Source organism: Protopterus annectens, chromosome 13.part0, assembly GCF_019279795.1.
Source record: "Protopterus annectens isolate FY-2018-M chromosome 13.part0, PAN1.0, whole genome shotgun sequence".
NCBI classification, from domain to species: domain Eukaryota; kingdom Metazoa; phylum Chordata; order Ceratodontiformes; family Protopteridae; genus Protopterus; species Protopterus annectens.
This window is the reverse complement of record NC_056747.1, coordinates 108290158-108309685: the sequence shown is the minus strand read 5'-3', so window position 1 is coordinate 108309685 and position 19528 is coordinate 108290158. Positions and strand designations below refer to the sequence as shown.

The following is a 19528-nucleotide window of genomic DNA, read 5'->3' as shown; positions in this document are numbered from 1 at the left end:
CTTCCATGGCTACCTTTTTGTTTTGCCTGCAATCCCTTGCTAAATGTCCCTTTTTCCCACACTTAAAACATTCACCCCCTTTTCTTTTCTTCAAACTCTTCTGATCGCTTATCAGATTGTTTGTTTCTGCATTTTTCTTGCCCTTTTTTCTGGACTGTACTACATAAACTTCTGTTCCGTCTTCTACATCAAATACTTGGGCTTTCTTTTTCTTTTTACTGTTAAAATGCCTTTCGGCATGCCTAGCATATTCAAGTAGTGACTGTAATCTACTTGTACGATGGTCTACCATGTGCTTTGTAATAAAGCTGCTTATAGGCAAAATACTGCCTTTCAAAAATGCATTCTTTAATTGCTGCTCATATGGGGAATCGTGTTTGGTCTTCAGGTACCTGCATTCCACAATGGTTATTAAAACACTCTAATAATCTTGCATAATATCTGTCAACAGTTTCACCTTCTTGTTGGATGCATTGATTAATGCAAGTCCAGTCTGCCCTAGGCTTCCATTTCTCAGAGATTCTGTCTGTTAGACCTTTCACTCTGTTATCCAGTTCTGCATTGCTATGTGGGAGTGGCTTATGTTCTGCACCACGGGGATTCCAGTTGCCACTGATCATGTGCCAATCTGGACCTATGATCTGTCTGACTACTTTTTCTACTTCTTCTCCATTCAAATGATAATTTAACCTCATGCCCTGTAAGTCTTCTAAGAATTTTCTAAAATTAACTTTCGGATGGGGAATTCCCTCTGTGGCTTTCCGGATGTCTATATACTAGAAGAGTTGGGTCCTGTCCTGCCTGTGGATTTGGTACTTCTATGAGTGGATATATCTCTTCTTCACTCATAGCTCGTGAATTTTTATTTATTTCATATAACTCAATATCTCCTCTTAAGTTACGTGTTCGAGACCTGGTCTCGATGGAATCTCTAACATATGGTCCTGGCTTTGCGGTGACAGCCGGGTATAGCAGAGGTGGACCAGCTTTTCCACTCGCTTCATATTCTGGTGCAGGAAGTGGAGGGGGTGGAGGGGCTGATGCCATTACCAGATTATTGTCTTCTTTATCTAAAAACATAGCTTTTGAATTATTACTTTTTTGTTCCCTACGGTTTGCTTCCTCAATCCACCTATGTGCCTGAGGAACTCCCAATTGACGTTGCTTTTTTACCTGACCTTTTGCGTCAGCTTTAAGCTGTTTGACAAGTTTAATAAGCGAGGATTTTTCTAATTTGCCATCAAATTCATATTTATTAACCCATTTTGTATAGTATCTAATATTGTCGGCACGCTGTGATTGCATATATTTTGCATATTCGGTTACCGGTGGGTTTTGGGAACTTTTTGCGCACTTATTACCCATATTGTTCTGATTGTTAAAAAATGTTACGTAACCCTTCTTATTCTCACGTGGTACCACGATTTTCTATTTCACAGTTTATCTAGAATAACTGTCTTACCCATTCTGTTTCCCTGATCTATGACAAGACTGCAATCTTTCTGTCCCTGACTTGTGCAATACAAATCTCCTGACAGATATTTTCAATCAAGTCCCTGATCTGAAACAGAAAAAAAGGTAAATTTCACCTTACCTGAGCCTCCGTGATTGATCCTCTCTGGTTCGTATACAGACTCGTCCTCCAGTCACAGATCAGAAAAGTGGCTGGCCTCTTTTGAACGACAATTCAGTCGGAGGTCTTTCAAAGCAAAAGAACCGATGTGGTCTCTTCCCCATACTGTTTCATGCCACCTGGCCCATCTGACCTGAGGCAAAGAGAGAGAGTTCCGGTCCAAAGGACCAATCTGTCAAAGGAAAAATAACTTCAAAATGATCAACACATGGCAGGTTCAGGTTAAGGCACTTTAATCTTGCGGCAAGGAGACAAAAACGTGCTAATACAGAGTTTGTCTAACTAGAATCAGGAAGTGAGACTGTCTTTATACATTTCTTACAAGGTATTGCCTACTAAGCTGACGTAATAAATCACAAGTTCTTTCAATATTGTTTCTCAGCAGCTGTTTGTCCATGATTTTCTGCTGGCATATCAAGTTTACAAGAAAAACTTCCTGAGAAAAACAAGGTGGCCTTGACGACCACCCGTCAGATACAACTTTTACTATGCAATGTTACCATTCAAGGTACTATGGCTAATTCAAGCACAAAGCAAGTACAGATTACAGTTCATTTCTTCAAGCAGTCTTTTGTCTGATGTAGCTCTTCTTTTCCGCAGCTGTGCATGTTCTCATAACACGAACAGGGCTGATTGTTCATATTCAATCACATTACAGAAAACAGTATTGTTCTATTCATTCACTATTCATTCATTTTCCTGACCTAGCAGATAATCACCTGCTTCCCAGTACATTTCCAGAAGGCATAAACATGAATTTTGCTGTGCTAGCAAATACTAGGTCAGAGAGCATCTTGCAATTTCAGAAAGCATACTGCAGTTTGAAAAGCATCTTATAATCTCATACAAAATTAAGCTGTGCATGAAATAGAATGGAACGTGTTAACCCTTTTAGCTTCTAATAAGCATTAAACATATACATTAATACATATTTTTCTAACAATAGGTCTAATGAGTGTCGAGTAGAGGGGAACAATTACCTCTTTTTTCCTGGATGAGAACTATTTTGTGATGAGGTGTGCTATGTAGAAGGATTTCCTGACTACTGTGGCAATGTGATTATCAAAGGAAAGACTACTATCCACCTGGGCCCCATGGTCTCTTATCACACATTTGGTGTTAAGAAGACTGCCACCTATGTGGTAGTTCATGGGTACAGAGTTTTTCCCAAAGGGGATAACAATGCACTTTTTGGCAGTGAGCTTGAGGCCATGCCTCTGACACCAGGCATCTGTCTCAGTGAGGCCCTTCTGTAGGATGTCCAATCATTTGGGGACTTGACTATAGCTCCTAGTTTGCAGTCATCTGCGAACTTCATTAGCCAGAGGCCTTCTGTGTTAGCCTGTAGTTCAGAGAAGTAGATACCAAACAGGACAGGTCCCAGGACTGAACCCTGTGGTACTCCACTTGTCACTGGTTTGAAGTCAGATTTGGAGTCTGCAACTTTTACAGTGTGGGTTCTGTCAGTGAGCCAGTTGGCAACCCATCTTGTGACATAGGGATTTATACCTAGTTTAGTGAGTTTAGCTAGAATTCCAGATTGGGGGATGGTGTCGAAAACCTTGGCGAGGTCAAGATAGGCTGTGTGAACCACCTTACCCTCGTCTACCGCTTTGGTGAATGCCTCAAAGAAGTCAACCAGGTTCAGGAGGCAAGATCTGCCTTTCACAAACCCGAACTGGGTGGAGTCCAGAATTTTGAGGTTACCAATGTCTTTGTTTATGAATTACATGATGATACGTTCCATGGCCTTGCAGACGAGGCTCGTCAGGCTAATAGGGTGATAGTTCCCAGGATCAGTGGTGGCTCCCCCTTTGTGGAGTGGGATAACTGTTGCTGTGCACCATTCAGTGGGCACAAAGCCTGACATGAGGCTATGATTGAACATGGAGCTTAGGTGGGGAGCCACTTTGTTCTGAAGTTCATGTAAAACGCAGCCTGGGATGTTGTCCAGTCCCATGGATATGAGATATTTTCCAAAGCAGGGGACATACTGTTCAGAGATAGAGGGGTTAAGAAAAATAGATACAGGATAAGAGACAGATTTAGCAGCAAGTTTAAGAAATTCACCAGGACACTGATCTGCAACAGGAGTACATGGTTTTATTTTAGTTAGGAGGTTTTGTAAATAATTAGTAGGGACTGGTTTAAGAGAGAACGGAGGAGTATTGGGGTCAGAGGGGTAGGTGGTAAGGAAAGTGTGGAACTGACATTGTTATTTAGTAATGAGGTGGCAGGCAGCACCAGCCAAGAGACAGATGTGACAGGGCACTGCAAACTGTCAACCCTTTTCAGCATGCAAATGAGGAGGAAATGGGGTAGACAGAAAAGTAGAAAATGATACAAGGGCAGTACAGGGTAAACACAAAACAGTAACCAGAAGACAAGAGTGGATGGGAGAGACAATTAGGGCATTTTTCTGGAAGGGTTAGTACCCTTTTTCTAATTTCTATAAAAGGAGGATAGGTTAAAAGATGCAAAGGGGTGGGATAAAGGGAGTTGAACAGGTTGCACAGACATGCAGACGTACATCCAACACAGGCAGAGGCACACTTGCAAAAGGTGGGAAGGGTAATGAAAAGATGCACTTAAAGGAGAGAGAGAGTGGACAGCTAACAATGGGGTATACAATGGAAAACTAATAGGGCACGACACATAAGGAAGGAAAGCCACCAGGAGGGGCCTAGACTGAGCTTCTAGCATGATTTGCTGCATGTTACTCTGTATGACATCAAATCCTGGCATCACTCACATGGGTAGCCAGTTGCTCTTCTGGATATATGAAATGTAGGGCCTGCCAGTTGAATGACTCTACCAAATGAGACAGAAGGAACTATGTGTTGCCAAGGTATGCATTCAGTTGCCAACTTGGCAGTTATAAGCCTATTTAACTGATGGCATGATACCAGCAGTCTCTCCCTATCATATCTACCAACAGGAAAGAAGGTTTCACCATCCTCCAGACAAGTAGAGACAGGAGTCACCTCAACTAAGAGACCAGCATCCCCCTCCTGAATGGCAAACCGTGTGGGCATTAGTGTCCCAGTGCTGGATGCAGCAGCTAAAAGACTGAGGTAAACGAGGCCTATTCCCTCTCTTGGTCATCTGAACCATCTAAAGGATAATATAATGGTGAAAAAAAATACCATATAAGCTGTGACAAAGGGAAATACTGCCAGCTCAGCTATCTGGAATTTTGTAAATAATCATATGACATTTGTGAATATCAACATAATTCATGTTCGTCATACAAATGAATTAGAACTGTATGCTATATACCAAGCTAAAATGTAACCACAGCATGTCCTGCTGGCGTACAACAGAATGTATATAAACTATTGTAATTATGTAAATGTATATGCTTTAACAGTGGGAACTAGAACATGGAGGGTTAACTTGTAAAACTTCAAGAAAATAGTTGAAATTAAATTGTTTTATGATTCTGTTATAAAAGTTAGTTTCACTGCAGCAAAGCGACATACTGTCTAGAACTAGGGTGTCTTCTGCATTATTTTGTAAGTGTTTATGAAAAGATCTGAGAGATATGTATTTTTCACAGGGAGATGCTAAAATGCTGACAGTTTCTGACCATGGGACTTTAGCTTGGGAACTAAAGTTAGGTGACAAAAAGTGATGCCATCCAAGCTAATCCAGCAGTAATATTTGATATTAATTTAAGAGCTCTCTGAGAGAGAGAAAGAGAGAAAGTGAACTTTGTATTTGTCTTTGACCTGAAAGCATCAGCTAGGAAACATCCACTCACCTTGCCTTGTTATAAGTATGTTTCTAGGGCACAGTAACCCTTTTAGATTCAGAAAGGAATATAGTGAAGTACAGCTTAGATGTTATCTTTATTTGAGACTGTCCTGCAATGCTGTTTTAAATATTTCCTGTGATTTTGAAATCTGAAGTTACTGTGATGATATACTGAGTATTTTCTTTTTCTTTTATTATTTATTATTACATATATTTAAACCTTTCAATTGTGACCTGTCTGTTTAGAGATATTTAAGCTCTTAGCGTACTTGCATATTTATTTGGTGACACTGTACAGGCCACTCTTAATAGCCTGGCACTTGGTCAAACTACCATTTGGATTAATAGTAACATTACACAGTAGGATTGGACACCCTTTGTTCATAGGTTCATACTAGGCTATCTGTCCTAGGGCATTTATAAGCTTAGCCAGAGTGTGTTTGGCTTTCGCCACCCATTTTAAATTAATTTTGCTATGCCCTTTTTCGAGGTTAGTATACTGTGCCTCTGTCTAACAGTGATACAGAAGTGATACCCGGGGTAAACCTACGATCTCCCATCCACTCATCAAGATTCTTCTTGAAGAGAGTCAGTGAGGGACTCTGCCTAACCTGGACTGGGATTTTATTCCAGAGTGAAGGGAGCCTCTGGGTTATGAATCTGTCCCTCCAGCATGTCCTATTTATTTCAGTGCTGAGGTTCAAGTCTCTCAAGCGCGTAGCTCGATGAGATTTGGATTTTCTGAGGTGCAGCATGTCCATTAATTCCGGGTTGGACATGGCTTTATTCGTCAGGCACAGATCGCCTCTGAGCAGGCGGTATGCCACTGCCTTAAAGTAGCAGATAAGGGATATTGCTGGCAGTGGTAACTACCTTATAGTCTGGGCAGAAGGTTGCATACCCAGTAAACCTGTGCCAGCCTTTCCCAGGTGCATGCATGTGTGTAAAACAATTCTCCAAGTGTGTGTGTGTGTGTGTGTGTGTGTGTGTGTGTGTGTGTGTGTGTGTGTGTGAGAGAGTGTGTGTGTGTGTGTGTGTGTGTGTGTGTGTGTGTGTGTGTGTGTGTGTGTGTGTGTGTGTGTGTGTGTGTGTGTGTCAGCTACACTGGCAGGGACACAAAGCACTGGTTGGACAGAGAGAGTGTTAGAGGAATTGGCTTGGAACCCTGGCTAAGATCTCAACTCCATAGCTGTGCCAGTGAGAAGTCTTACTGGGGATCTGGAGAAATCAGCCCCAGACTGACTGCAGTCTCTATGTGCTCTTAAGGGAAATTGCACTTTACTGTGTGTGTACTCGTCATCCTCCCAGTATGTGTATTCCCCACTGTTGCCAGTGGTGAGGATTGAGGCATCTTGATTACTAGGCCAGTGTTGGGGTGTCACATATGCATATAATACAAACAAAATTACACTGGCACAGAAGAGACACCCTCCTACTAAGAGTGGTGCTACTGCCTTGTGTTAAGGAAGGGCTCACCAACAGGTGCAAAACAAAGCATGCACTGTTAAGCAGACTTGCACAACACTGTACATAGTGCAAAGTAATAGTAGTACCCCCCTAAATGCTTCATTCTCCTGAAACTCTGCCCCCTACTGTTGAAGGAAGTCAGGTCATCATGACAATGACATTGCTCTCCATAATGACTGATGTCCGATTATCCAGCTGTTATAATTTCAGTTTACATCTTATTATTTTATATCAGGCATTCACATTCCTTATAGGCCATCACAGTTAACAAGCAGGTACTGCCTGAAGTCCCAGTACAGGAAGAACGGGATATTCCTGCTTTTCCTGGTATACCATGCAAGTACATTGCTTTTCCCACTTGCTGAGACACCCATAGCCATGTAGTAGGTCCATTTAAGGAGCAATATGGCAGCCCTATTTGCATGAACACACATGAATAGCTGTACACTGTGATGCTAAGTGCATGCAAATACTATGTGCATGAGCATGCAGATCTCATTCTTTATGCTAAACATGATGTGAACAGGTCACACCAATATGTATGTTTAGTGCAATGCTCATAGGCAGCAATGCACAGATATAGTGTCATAGGTATGTACTAGGCTATTGACTACTGAGACCTTTTTATGTCTAGCCATGCATCCCAAATCTCTGACAAGTTCTGGTACCCTTGGTAAGTGTAAGCAGGGGCTTGGGAGATGAAACATTTACAAGCAGGGGCGTGAGAGAAGAACACTTTATTGGCTGGCTGTGTCCACTAGAGACACAACTGCCAAATTAGGGATGAATTTCCTGTTCCCCATCCAGTTCTCTGAGTTAAACTTGAATTGGGTTATGGAGGAACCCTGCTTCACATGGATGGGGAGCCTGTTCCAGGAGTGCTGGATTATGGGCCTCATGGGTTTGGAGCATACAATTATAAGGGGCCTTATTTATTTAGATATTTGGGTAAAGTCAGCTGTCATACAAGAATTTCAGACTAAATTGAGGGTAGAAGTAGCAGTCCTATTATTCATCTAGCCCTGGGAATCGGTGGGGGGAAGGAGTGATTAGCAGTGGAATCATGTGAATAAATGCTGGCTTTGGGAGTAGAAAAAATAACTTAGTTATAAAAACAAAACTCTTCTGGTCTGACATTGTACAGAGTGTCTAAAACAAATAATATAAACTTTCAGAATCCAATGGCAATCTGGTATTCACAAAGGTCTGATACAGTTATTTATGTCATTATAATGCTGTAAAATGTGAATATAACACATATTAGAATTGTCATGATCTTCCAAAGAACAAAGTCTAGTGTTTATGAATCGTTCCCTCTAAACACTGTGCTTTAGGTTATGAGTACAAAGTTGTGTACAGGACAGGGGTGGCTTGTGGTACTGGACTGCTAGGCTGCAGCCCCCCAACTTTCCCATAAAAGAAGAAAAATACATTCATTAATATTTTAATTTTACATACTAGTAGCAGTTCAAACTGCTAACTAGTGCAGAAAGCCAAAGATGCAACACTAAATGCACCCATGCATGCTCGAGTTCTGACTGTGGAAAAAAATTGCTTTTTGTCACCGGACTGTTTTTAAAACAGCCGGGACTGGAAAGTATGCAGGCATTAATGAAGATGCCCAGAAGTCCCAAAAAGTTTCCCAAATGAATAAGGGGCAAAAATCAAGCCAAACAAAATAATCTTCCAAGGCTTGAATTAACAAAGACAAGCAGAGCAGGCAACAGGATTAGGGTTAGAGTTTTTAATGGAATTATTAATGGTGTTAATGAGGTATTTATTGAATACAATGGTGTGCATACAAAGTATAAAATGGATGGTTGAATTATGGCTGGTTGTTCTAATGAAGTCCTTTAGACGAAAGTGAAGAATACATTTTTCTAATGCTAATCGTGTTGCCCACTTTGCTTGTCTTTGTTAATTCAAGCGTTGGTGGATTTAAGATGCCCAGAAGCCACTGCGGTTTTAACTGCAGGAAGTTGGAAGCTAACGGGACTGTTAGGGTCAGCAGCTTGTCACATAATCTATGTATGTGACATGGCTGCTGATTAGTCCAGTTACTCTTGCATTCTCTTCCTGCACTTTAGCTGTACTATAGTTAAGTTGTGAGAGACAGAGTAAGACGCATGACGATGGATATCTAAATCCATCACTGGGATCCAGATCAGAATATTTTTAGATTCTGAAATTCAGAATCAAAATTTAAGGTGAGTGAGAGAAACCAAGGAGGGAAGGAAGGCTTTCTTTAAATTAACCCCCCCCCCCCCAAAAAAAAAAAAAAAAAAAAGTGCATTAACTTTTATTTATTTTTTTCTTGGCAGAGCCAAGCAGATACTTTCTGCATTTATTTATTTTTTTCCTGGCAGGGTCGATCAGATACTTTCTGTATTTATTTATTTTTTCCTGGCAGGGTCAACTAGATACTTTCTGTTTTTAGTTTTTTCCTGGAAGCACTGATCAGTTGCTAGTAGGTGGTCTGTGTGTTTTGGGGGCTGTTAATGACTTTCTGTTTTTTTTTTTTAATATAACATCTTGGCAGGAGTCAAACAGATACTAGGTATGCAGTGTGTTCTGGAGGCCATCTGTGGAAGACATGTTTTTTAACCTAATATCTTTTTACAGGGTCAGTCAAGATACATTAGGATGGTTTGTCAATGTTTTGTTGTTGAAACAAACTACTCTTGCATGAGTAAAGTGTGCATGGGTGAAATGAAGTAAGATCACCTGCAAGTTCTTGGCTATGTGATGTGAAAGAAATACAGTAATGTAACCATGGTCTTCTATTTTCATTATTTTAAACCTTGTAGGCTCAAAGCAGATTCTCTGGGTAGGCAACTGTATGGGGGCTATGCCTATGTGGAATGGAATGACTGGAGTTCTTGGCCTGCTTTGCAAGAGTAATGTGCATTTGAGTGAAGTATGATCGACCAGAAGCTCTGAACTCTGAGTATTGCTTATGTGGGGGAAAAAAAAAAGAATACTTACATTAATGACAATGTCATCTTTTTTTTAAGTTTTTGTTTTTTAACCTTCTAATATCAAATTAGATGTTGTGGGTGATTCAGGCAATGAGAACTGAGGCTATGTGTGAATGAAAGAACTAGCCTTGCTGTTTACTGTTGTAATTGTGGCTTTGCAAAACTGTAATACTTTTCTGTCTGTACTTTTTAGATGAATGTAAAATAATTAACAGGTATATGAGAAATTCTTAATGTATGTTATTTCATACCTATTCATGTATATACTGAATGTTTGTTCAAAATGTTTATAATATGTTGGAGCTTTTCTCTCTGGACATATGCTGGAAAGGTTTTTTTCGACTAAGGATGGTTGCAGAAACCCAAGTAAACAAAAGTAAAATAAATAAAATGAAATGTGTGCTTGGCTGTCACACATAAGCAGCTACTTTAGTTGCAAAATGGGGGATATGTCTGTAAATGAAATGAGTTGGCTGCCCTTGGTCTTTACTGCTGTGGCTTTGCAAGATTAATGCATATTTGGGTAAAGTCAGCTGTCATACAAGCCTGTGACTACTGTTTTTGTGCAACAGAGCAAATTAATGCATATTTTCGTTTTTATTCTGGCAGGATCAAAGCAGATACTTTAGGTCAGCAATTGATATGATGGCTGTTTGTGCATTAAATGTATGACACTGTAGCTTTGGTGTAATACAGATTACTTCATACAGTACAGTGTATGTTTAGTACATCATGTGTAGCCATAACAGTTTCATGCAGTCAAGACCAACCACTTTTTTTACTGTTTAGAGGTGTTATAGCAGAACCTTAACACCTCATTAACTCTGAAATGCACTTTAGTTTAGTATTTGGTAGACTATTCAGCATGTGCAATAGTAAGTGAGCACTTATTTTATATAAAATGGTAAGCACAGTCAGTGTTGAAACTGTTGATCCCACTGTAACACAGCTCCACCCTTTTCTAGTTGGCCCCTCCCTGAGGAGCCAAATGCTCAGGATTATGTGGAATGCTTCGCATTTAATGGCGAATGAAGCCACTGTTCTGCTTTTCCGCATTGAACAACTTTGGCTCCGCAACACGGGTTTTGATTGGTTTGTATACCGTAATTACTACTAATCGGCATTGCAGTATACAAACCAATGCGAGGGTTCCTCTTGTAGGTGAAAATGCTGGGTATCCTTGAATGAGGCATTCAAATCCTGCCCCTCCTCCTGTCAAGGTGGCTTACTTTGTTTACTAACAGAATCCTTGGGGGAAGGGAGGGCTTGTTTTCCTACTAAAAAAAAGTCTCAGTACATTGATCCGAGTGAAGTACCAAGAGTGCATTGTGTACGTACCTACACAATATAGTAACAGAAAGGAGGGTTTATTTCAGTTTGGTGCTTCTCTCTCTCAACATGGTTAGGACTGGGAATATTGCAGAATTTTAATGACAACTGGTGCATTTGTTGAACGTGTGCTTTTGGGGCTTAGAGATGTAGCAGTTGATGGAATACTGTATTGTCATGGGATGCAAACAAAGTTGGAGGTGTTCCAGTAGGAACACAGATGTTTTCAAGTTGTAGTGGAATGCTTATAAAACTTTCTCCTTAACATCACACCGCAGTGTCCAACCAAATGTTGTACCTTTAGTTTAATAAAATATGGTTCTAGTGATGATGCAGCATTTTGTTTAACAAGGAAAAAAAACTGCCAGGAACTTGCCCCCAAGTTAAGTGTAAAGCATTGTGTAAGGGGAGAGCAAGGAAACTAATAAAGATGACTGAGTGACTGACAGCCACTGTAAATAGGGCTACTACCTGTTCTTCATTTTGTACGATGAATCAGGCTCTGCTTACTTGTAACTCTAAGTGTAAAAAGCTAAACCTAAACCTACTGTGCTTTTAGTACCCCGTTGGCAGGGCTGCACAGGTTTGGGCATAACAGGGTGGTTGGCCATACCTCTCAACTCTTAGTGCAAGAAATCTGGACAAAGCCCAATATAACAGGGGGACAAAAAGCACAAAAACAGAAACATTTGAAATACTGCTCTTATAAACTTAATTTGCTTTTTTTTTTTTTTTTTTTTAATCAAGGAAAAACTGCAAGGATACACCACGAGAATGATTCCATAAAATCTTCTTTTTATTCCAATAAAACCAGATGCAAGGATAAGCGCTTTCACGTGCGCTGTGCACGCTTCATCAGATCAATTATACTAAATGTGGGCACTTCTTATATATAGAGAACCATCCAATAAAATTAGTCAATAAAACTATTAGTTCAAAAAAACTAATTGCTTAATTAAAACAAAATATTTTCAGCTGACATCAGCCAAACAAATCCCAAGGAGCCTCTTGCGCTGTCCAAGTCAAGCATACAATGCACTAGTATGAATCAACCATTGTTATATGACTTTTCTCCTATCATGGTTATCTGGTTTGCCACATAAAATATTTTTAGTCTAGAATTCAATAAATGACCATAGTCTTACTTTCTATTTTCTTACATATCATGTATATTATAGCTTCGTTATAATAATTATGCATTCAAAACCGCAGTAGTTTTAAATTTCTTTGACTGCATAACAAACAGTTGACCTAAAACTCTCCATTATATAAAAATGCATTCTGCAAAATGTCATTTAACAAGAATAAAAGTAATTCACTTCTATATACAATCTTCCTCAGTCTTGAAATTCGTTCAATAACCATAGACATAACCGTACTTTGTGTTCTGTTGCATAACATCAACATAAAAGACGTCACTTTAATAGTTGTACATATAAAGCAACAGTCTTTACTATTTCTGCCACATTAAACGATTTACTTGCCTTCCGTAACAAAGTCAACGTGAAGGCCTCACTACCTATAGATGCCTTATGTGTGCTGTCACTCGACATAACCTTTCTCAGCTGTTTATAGATATATAAAAATATAAAACATAAAAATGTGTGAAATATCTAAAAAAATATATAAAAATATATGAATATATATTACCCGTCTTATAGGGAATGTAATGTTAGATCCTTGTAATAACATAAAAAATACACAAGTGCTTAGCCCTTTAGTTATTTTAATTTTTTTAAAAATTAATATACTCATATACAATTATCTATTTAGATCCAACGTTTTTTCTTTAGCTGTCTGGATTAAATGTAATGGAAGCCATAACATATCATCAGTTCTTTACAATGAAAATGGAACTTTTTATTCTAAAGAATTATCATTATATGAATATATGCAATCAATTAACATTCAATATTTAATATGATTATGCTTATTTATGTTATTAAATGTAAGCATAAGGCTGTTTGTACTTCGTCATGGCTATCTCATGAATGTAGCTCAAATAATTATAGACCATAATTAATAATAAATAAAATAAATAAATACCATTCCATCAGACTAAATCTTATTACAATAAGCAATATATGGAATACATAATATGCTATACATATATAAGAAATCAATTCAAAAAATAATCAAAATATATTAAATTCTATTTGTATTCAAGTAATATTATAAAGCTTATAAAACTTTCTCCTTAACATCACACCGCAGTGTCCAACCAAATGTTGTACCTTTAGTTTAATAAAATATGGTTCTAGTGATGATGCAGCATTTTGTTTAACAAGGAAAAAAAACTGCCAGGAACTTGCCCCCAAGTTAAGTGTAAAGCATTGTGTAAGGGGAGAGCAAGGAAACTAATAAAGATGACTGAGTGACTGACAGCCACTGTAAATAGGGCTACTACCTGTTCTTCATTTTGTACGATGAATCAGGCTCTGCTTACTTGTAACTCTAAGTGTAAAAAGCTAAACCTAAACCTACTTGTGCTTTTAGTACCCCGTTGGCGGGGCTGCACAGGTTTGGGCATAACAGGGTGGTTGGCCATACCTCTCAACTCTTAGTGCAAGAAATCTGGACAAAGCCCAATATAACAGGGGGACAAAAAGCACAAAAATAGAAACATTTTAAATACTGCTCTTATAAACTTAATTTGCTAGAATAACAGGATCTGTGTTAGCATACATTTTTGGAAGGATATGTGTTTCCTTACGCAGTGACAGCTGTGTTTGGGAAACGCCTGCCCTAGGTGCAAATAAATAAGGCATCAGTTAAATGGTGTTGTGGCTCTCGCTGTTTCAGCAATTAGCATATTTTGAAGTTTAAAAAAAATGATCTACCTCTCAAATGTACAGATTTTTGCAGAATGGTTAGCTTTTTGGCTCATTTTTGTTCTGTTCCTTATAAAAATAGTGGTTTTATTGAATTTTTCAGATGTTCGAGCATGCCCCATGTCAGTGACATGTTTTGCGCAGTGCAAAAATAGGGTTTTCCACATTTTGACCATTTGTCACACACTGTTAAGAGTCTTTGTTCCACAGTGGCCTGTTAAGAGGTTAAGACCTATGGCCCCACCCCATTCAGCTACTTCCTGCCACCCCCCCACACTTTGGATTAGAAGTCACCAGCCGCATGGAATCTCAATGTAAAAAATCTGAGAATTACACCTGAATCACCACAATTCATGTTACCTGTTTTATTTGCTTATGATGTTCATTCTCATTTACCTTTCATCTCTCAAATTACAGGTAAAACAGGTCATGTGACTTAATATACTTTAACTACAAATGTTACATAATCAGCTAGGGAGTCATCTATAGATTAGACATAATCCAGCAAATTAGCAGTCTGAATTGTTTACAAGATGTTGAATTTGGAAAGGCAGCAACATAACTCACCTGATATTTTCCTTTGCTTTTTCAATATCTGTGAATATTTTTTCTCTTCAGTAATAAATTTCATGATGTCTTCATCACTTAGTTTATCTTCCTCCTGAGATTAAAGCAAGCAGAAAAGACTGATATTTATTGTATTAGCTGCAAACAAATTATACCATATATGTACACAGTTCATTTCCACAATCTTATTTATCAGATTCAGGTGCATTTCCTGCCAGCCTAACTACAAACAGCAAATAGGTGACCATTGGATTGTTGTGGAAACTTTAAACTAGTATGTAACCATCTTGGACATAAAAGGACTGTTACAAAGAGACACCAGGTCCATTTGAAAAAAACAAAAAAGGAGGAACCACCTTGAGGGCTTGGAGTTCAGAAACCCTCTTGGCAGAAGTAACAACCATCAACAATACAGTCTTCCAATTACAATGCTGCAGGGAAAAAGAAATAGCAGGCTCAAAAGTGTACTGAACAAAATCAAAGGTCCCAAGAATGTGGAATAGGCTTTCTTAGGGGCTTGATATGAAGGACACCTTTTAAAAATAGTTTAATTTCTAAACTAAAAGCCAAAGGTGGACTCAAAGGCAGTCAGGCTGAAATGGCTAACATTTGAGCTTTAACAGAAGAATAGGCCAAACCATTATTGAACAATTCACACAAATAATAAAGGACCATAGGGACCCACACAGAAAAAGGGGTCCTGGTCATACTTGAGACACCAAATAGAAAATTTCTTCCATTTAGCCACATAGGATTTTCTAGTAGTTGGTATTCTGGCCACCTGTACACCCCAAAAGACATCCTCAGAAAACTGATGCCTAAAAGGAAACAAAACCCTATCACCCACACTGTGAGATGAAGTATGGACAAGTGAGGTGCAATGAAAGACCACTTGTCTTCTGTGAGAAGATCCATCCTGTGTGGTAACCTTTGATGATTGCCCCTGGCCAGGTAAAAGAGAAGAGGGAACCAGTGCTGTCTGGGCCAAAAGGGAGTCACCAGCAAAATGTTGGGCATGTCCCACATAATCTTGTGCAAGACCCTGGGAAGTAGAGCATACAGGAACATCCCCACTTTCAAACAGGAGAACATGAACATGGTGTCTAATTTCCAATCAGTGGTCATGTAACTCTGGAACTGAACTGGGGAAGTTGTTTGTTCAGATGGGAGTCCAAAAGACCAAACTGAGTACCGCACCAAGTTAGAATACACAGAAACACCTCTCTGTGAAGCATCCAAATGCAAGGATGTGTTCTGAGCCTGTTCGAAGAGCCTACCAGTAGATTGTGATCTGAGGGATGTCAACCACCTGAAAAACAAAGTGATGGCAAGTTGCAAAATCCTAAGCCTAGAGTCAGCCTGCAAAGAAGGTAAGACTTTGCCTCCACTTCCCCCGCTTGTTGTTGTTCACATGACTGTAGTGTTGCCTATAAAAACATTTAGATGATCTGGAACCCAGAGTGTGAAATGCAGATCTGGATTTCGGGAGATCTGTTGAATCCACCAGTGGAGTTTGAGGCAGGCTAAAAGTGTGACTAGAAACTCCAGAATGTGGCAGTGTTGGAGCCAAACAAACAGTCTTCAGATACCACTGGAATCCCAGGGCTCACGGAAATTCCCTTACAGGAAGAACTGGAAGAGGAAGAAGAGACTGGAAATAAGCAGTCAAAGGGAGGACCATAGGAGGCAAAAGATAAGTCAGCACTGGAATGGTATGAATCCTGCAACCCAAAGACATTTAGGCCTGACCTTCTGAGACTGAGAGTGAATCCCACACCGTGTAGGAAAAGCATAGTGAAGCGTAGATTCTGAAACAGGAGCTGCTGAGAAGGAGCTTGAATCAGGTTGACCAGATAAGGGAATACTTTGGTTCCATGAAGTATGCAGAAAGTTACCACTGGGGAGAGATATTTGGTAAATAACCTTAGAGCTGTAAAAAGACCAAAAGGCAAGGCAGAGAACTAATAATGAGAAGAAGAAACAGATAAATGTAAACATTTCCTGAAAAGAAGATGAACTGGAATATGGAGTCGTGTCCTTCAAATCCAAGGGAAACAAGAAAAGCCTGGGGAAAGAGAAGAGGGAAAGGGGTCTGGAGAGAACAGCCTGAAGGAAGAAACCTTGAGAAAGGTGTTGAGATAGGAGAGGTTCAGAATGGGCTTCTGCATCCATTTCTTCCTGAAAATCCAGAAACATTCTGGAATAGAAACCTGATCCCTATTGAGGAAAGGTAACAGGCGGTATAGTTCCTTGTTCCTCCAGATCCTACAGGACCAAAGGAAAACGAGGAAGCTGGCAAGGAAGGGGATGAGGGAGACCAGAAAATGGAGGAAGGGAATTTCAAGCCATAAAATAACTGTGTTGGATGATAAAGAGAATCCAGATGTCTGTGGTTATCAGTTACCAAACTGGGAAGGAAATGGTTAGCCTGAGGGACAGAGGAATCTGGCCGAGGGGAAGAAGAAGAGATTGTATGTCAGACAGAGGCCAAATTATCTGGTAAAAAACATCTTTGACCTTTGGAACTCTGAGTAGGCTTATCTGGGAAAATCCACTTATAAACCAACCCTCCTACCACTAGCAGATTGTCTAGGCTGCCTATGGACAAAGAAAGATTTTGAAGGATAGTTTCTCTGGAACTTTGGTACAGGAGAAATAAAAATTTGAGATCCTACATAACCTTACCATTATCCTGCAGAGCTTTAAACAATGTTGCAGCTGCAGTGTCACAAAGATTTTGTTTATCTAAGGGAGAATCTAAACATTTGTCTTTAATATCCTCAGGCAAAGCCTGCAGACACAACCATGAATACCTCCACATGACAGAACCTTATGCAGCTGCCCCACAGGAGGCATCAGCTGCATCATAGCTGTATTTAATGAAATGCCAACCTACCTGAGAGGCAGAATCAGCAGAGGAAGGGCAGAAATCTTACTCTCTAAATCAGACATGTCATTCAAACCCCACCCCCGAGCTGTGATAGAAGAGCTAGACATACCTAGTCAAGTGGGCCTGATAATTAATGCCTCTAAAAGCCATAGTAGCAGAGGTACACACTTTTCCCCATACATCTCCATAGCATGGCTATCCTTATGAGAAGGAAGCTTAGAAGAGAAAAACAGTTTGGATGGCTTATCTTTGGACATGGAAACATCACCAGGATATCAAATGACAGACTTTTATATAAGTATTTATGATCTTCATGTACCTTACAAAATCTGTCTGCCTTCTTAGGGTCTGGATATTGAGAATCAGGAGCCTGAAAAGCTGATGAAATGTGCCCTGCAGGGAAGCTAAGGCTGGAGAGACAACAGAATGTCTGGGTGAGTCTTCTGCAAAAGTTCATAGTAGCTCTTGAACCTCTGATACTTGGGAACAAGCTCATTTAAAGTGTTTCATCATACAGACCTCTGTATCCCCCAAAGGATAATTCCTCAAAAGGATAATCAAGGGGCATCAGATCTTCATCAGATCCTAAGGCCAGCAGATAGTGTATTTGTGAGGAATATGCTAAGGATTCTTCATCAGAGCCCATCTCATCAGAAGCAACAGGATACCTAGGCCTATTAGATATGTGATATGACCAGGGATTAGCAGAAGCAGGGACAGGCCATCCTTGTAGAGACTTCAGAGCCATGAGTGCATTAAACAGCCCTTTAGAAAAATCCTGCCACTCTTTGTGAGGATCCTTAACTCAGTAGCCACATGTTTTTTTTTTGTTTTTTTTTTAAGGAAACATTTGCCTTGACAAATCTAGAAGGCTCAGAGCTCTGTGCTGATTCAATGAGGGTGTCAGGCACCTCGTCCCTGACTAAAGTTTAGAAAATTCCTCTTGGCCCTTCAGATATAATCAACCGTGGTTCCCCCTTAACATATGTACCCTCAGTGGACGTGCGAGTAGGCAGTTCCATGTCGGCCTCTAATTGGGTTGGGGCAGTGAGAACTGGCATCAACACTGGCTAGTCCTTGTGTTCTTCATTTACCAGAGGGAGCTGCCTCATGAAGGTGGAAGCAGCAGATTCAGAATAAGCTCTTTTGGCTTTTTTCTTAAAAAGCAGACAAACTTTGGGGTGGGCAGATTCAGCCATAGTACCCTAGGTCAATAACTTTAGACGTTGTGTTTGCAGATAAATAGAAAGGGAAAACAAATGGCTACAGAGTGCATTAAGGACAAATGCCTGCCAAGTATCATACCAAGTATGGTCATGTGTATCATACAAACAAAAACAATTCTTGTGTCTGTCTTTATGGGAATCTGCTTCTCCTACTCACATTTCCCCTTCCTGGATAACAAGAAAACAAACTATAAGGAGAAAAGGGAAAGGAAGGAACCCCAGTGGGTCAAGTTATCTGTCACAGGCTTGGGAGAAGAACCAGCTTGGTGAATGGCTTACAGATCTAATTCCGAAGCTGCGTTTGGAGTAGCGGCAAAGGTCAGAGGATTAGATGCCTGTACATCACATATGTACCTTATGCTTTGCATGTGGGAAATACATCTGACATACAATGCCAGAAAGGCATAAAGGCTTTGGTATACTGCCCGTATGTTAGGCTATCCTCTGCAAAACATCCCAGTGGTAAAGAATACTTCAACAGTGATAAGGAAGGACATCACTTACTCCTGAAAACGTCTAGTCATTGCTCTGATATAAACTGATTTTGTGCATAATAAGAGATCTAATGTTTCTTTTCTGCTACCTAATGTAGGGTATATATTTGACTGGCTGAGAGAGAGTATGAAATGCATTAATCCTAGAAATAACTGCTGGACCGTAGTGCTGAGGATCAGCAAGGGACACAGAAGTATATTCTAGTGCTGTACATCTATAAATAGACATGTTTTAACAGAGCAGCTAAAAAAATATGAAAAATTAAGAACGTGGAAACAGAGAAAGCTTTCCAGAAAACAGCTCAAAGCTTGCAGCGCATCCATGACAATCTGTCTAATGTGGTTTTGTCTTAAAGA

General features: G+C 39.8%; 1 protein-coding gene across 1 annotated transcript in view; it reads right to left on the bottom strand.

The window, feature by feature from the left end:
- The window catches only part of LOC122787839 (dedicator of cytokinesis protein 7-like), a 4057077-nt gene that overhangs the window by 3006012 nt on the left and 1031537 nt on the right, over nt 1-19528 (bottom strand). The window contains exon 14 of the mRNA XM_044054755.1: nt 14562-14655. Coding sequence (XP_043910690.1) covers nt 14562-14655 — 94 coding nt within the window. The remainder of the gene's footprint in view (nt 1-14561; nt 14656-19528) is intronic.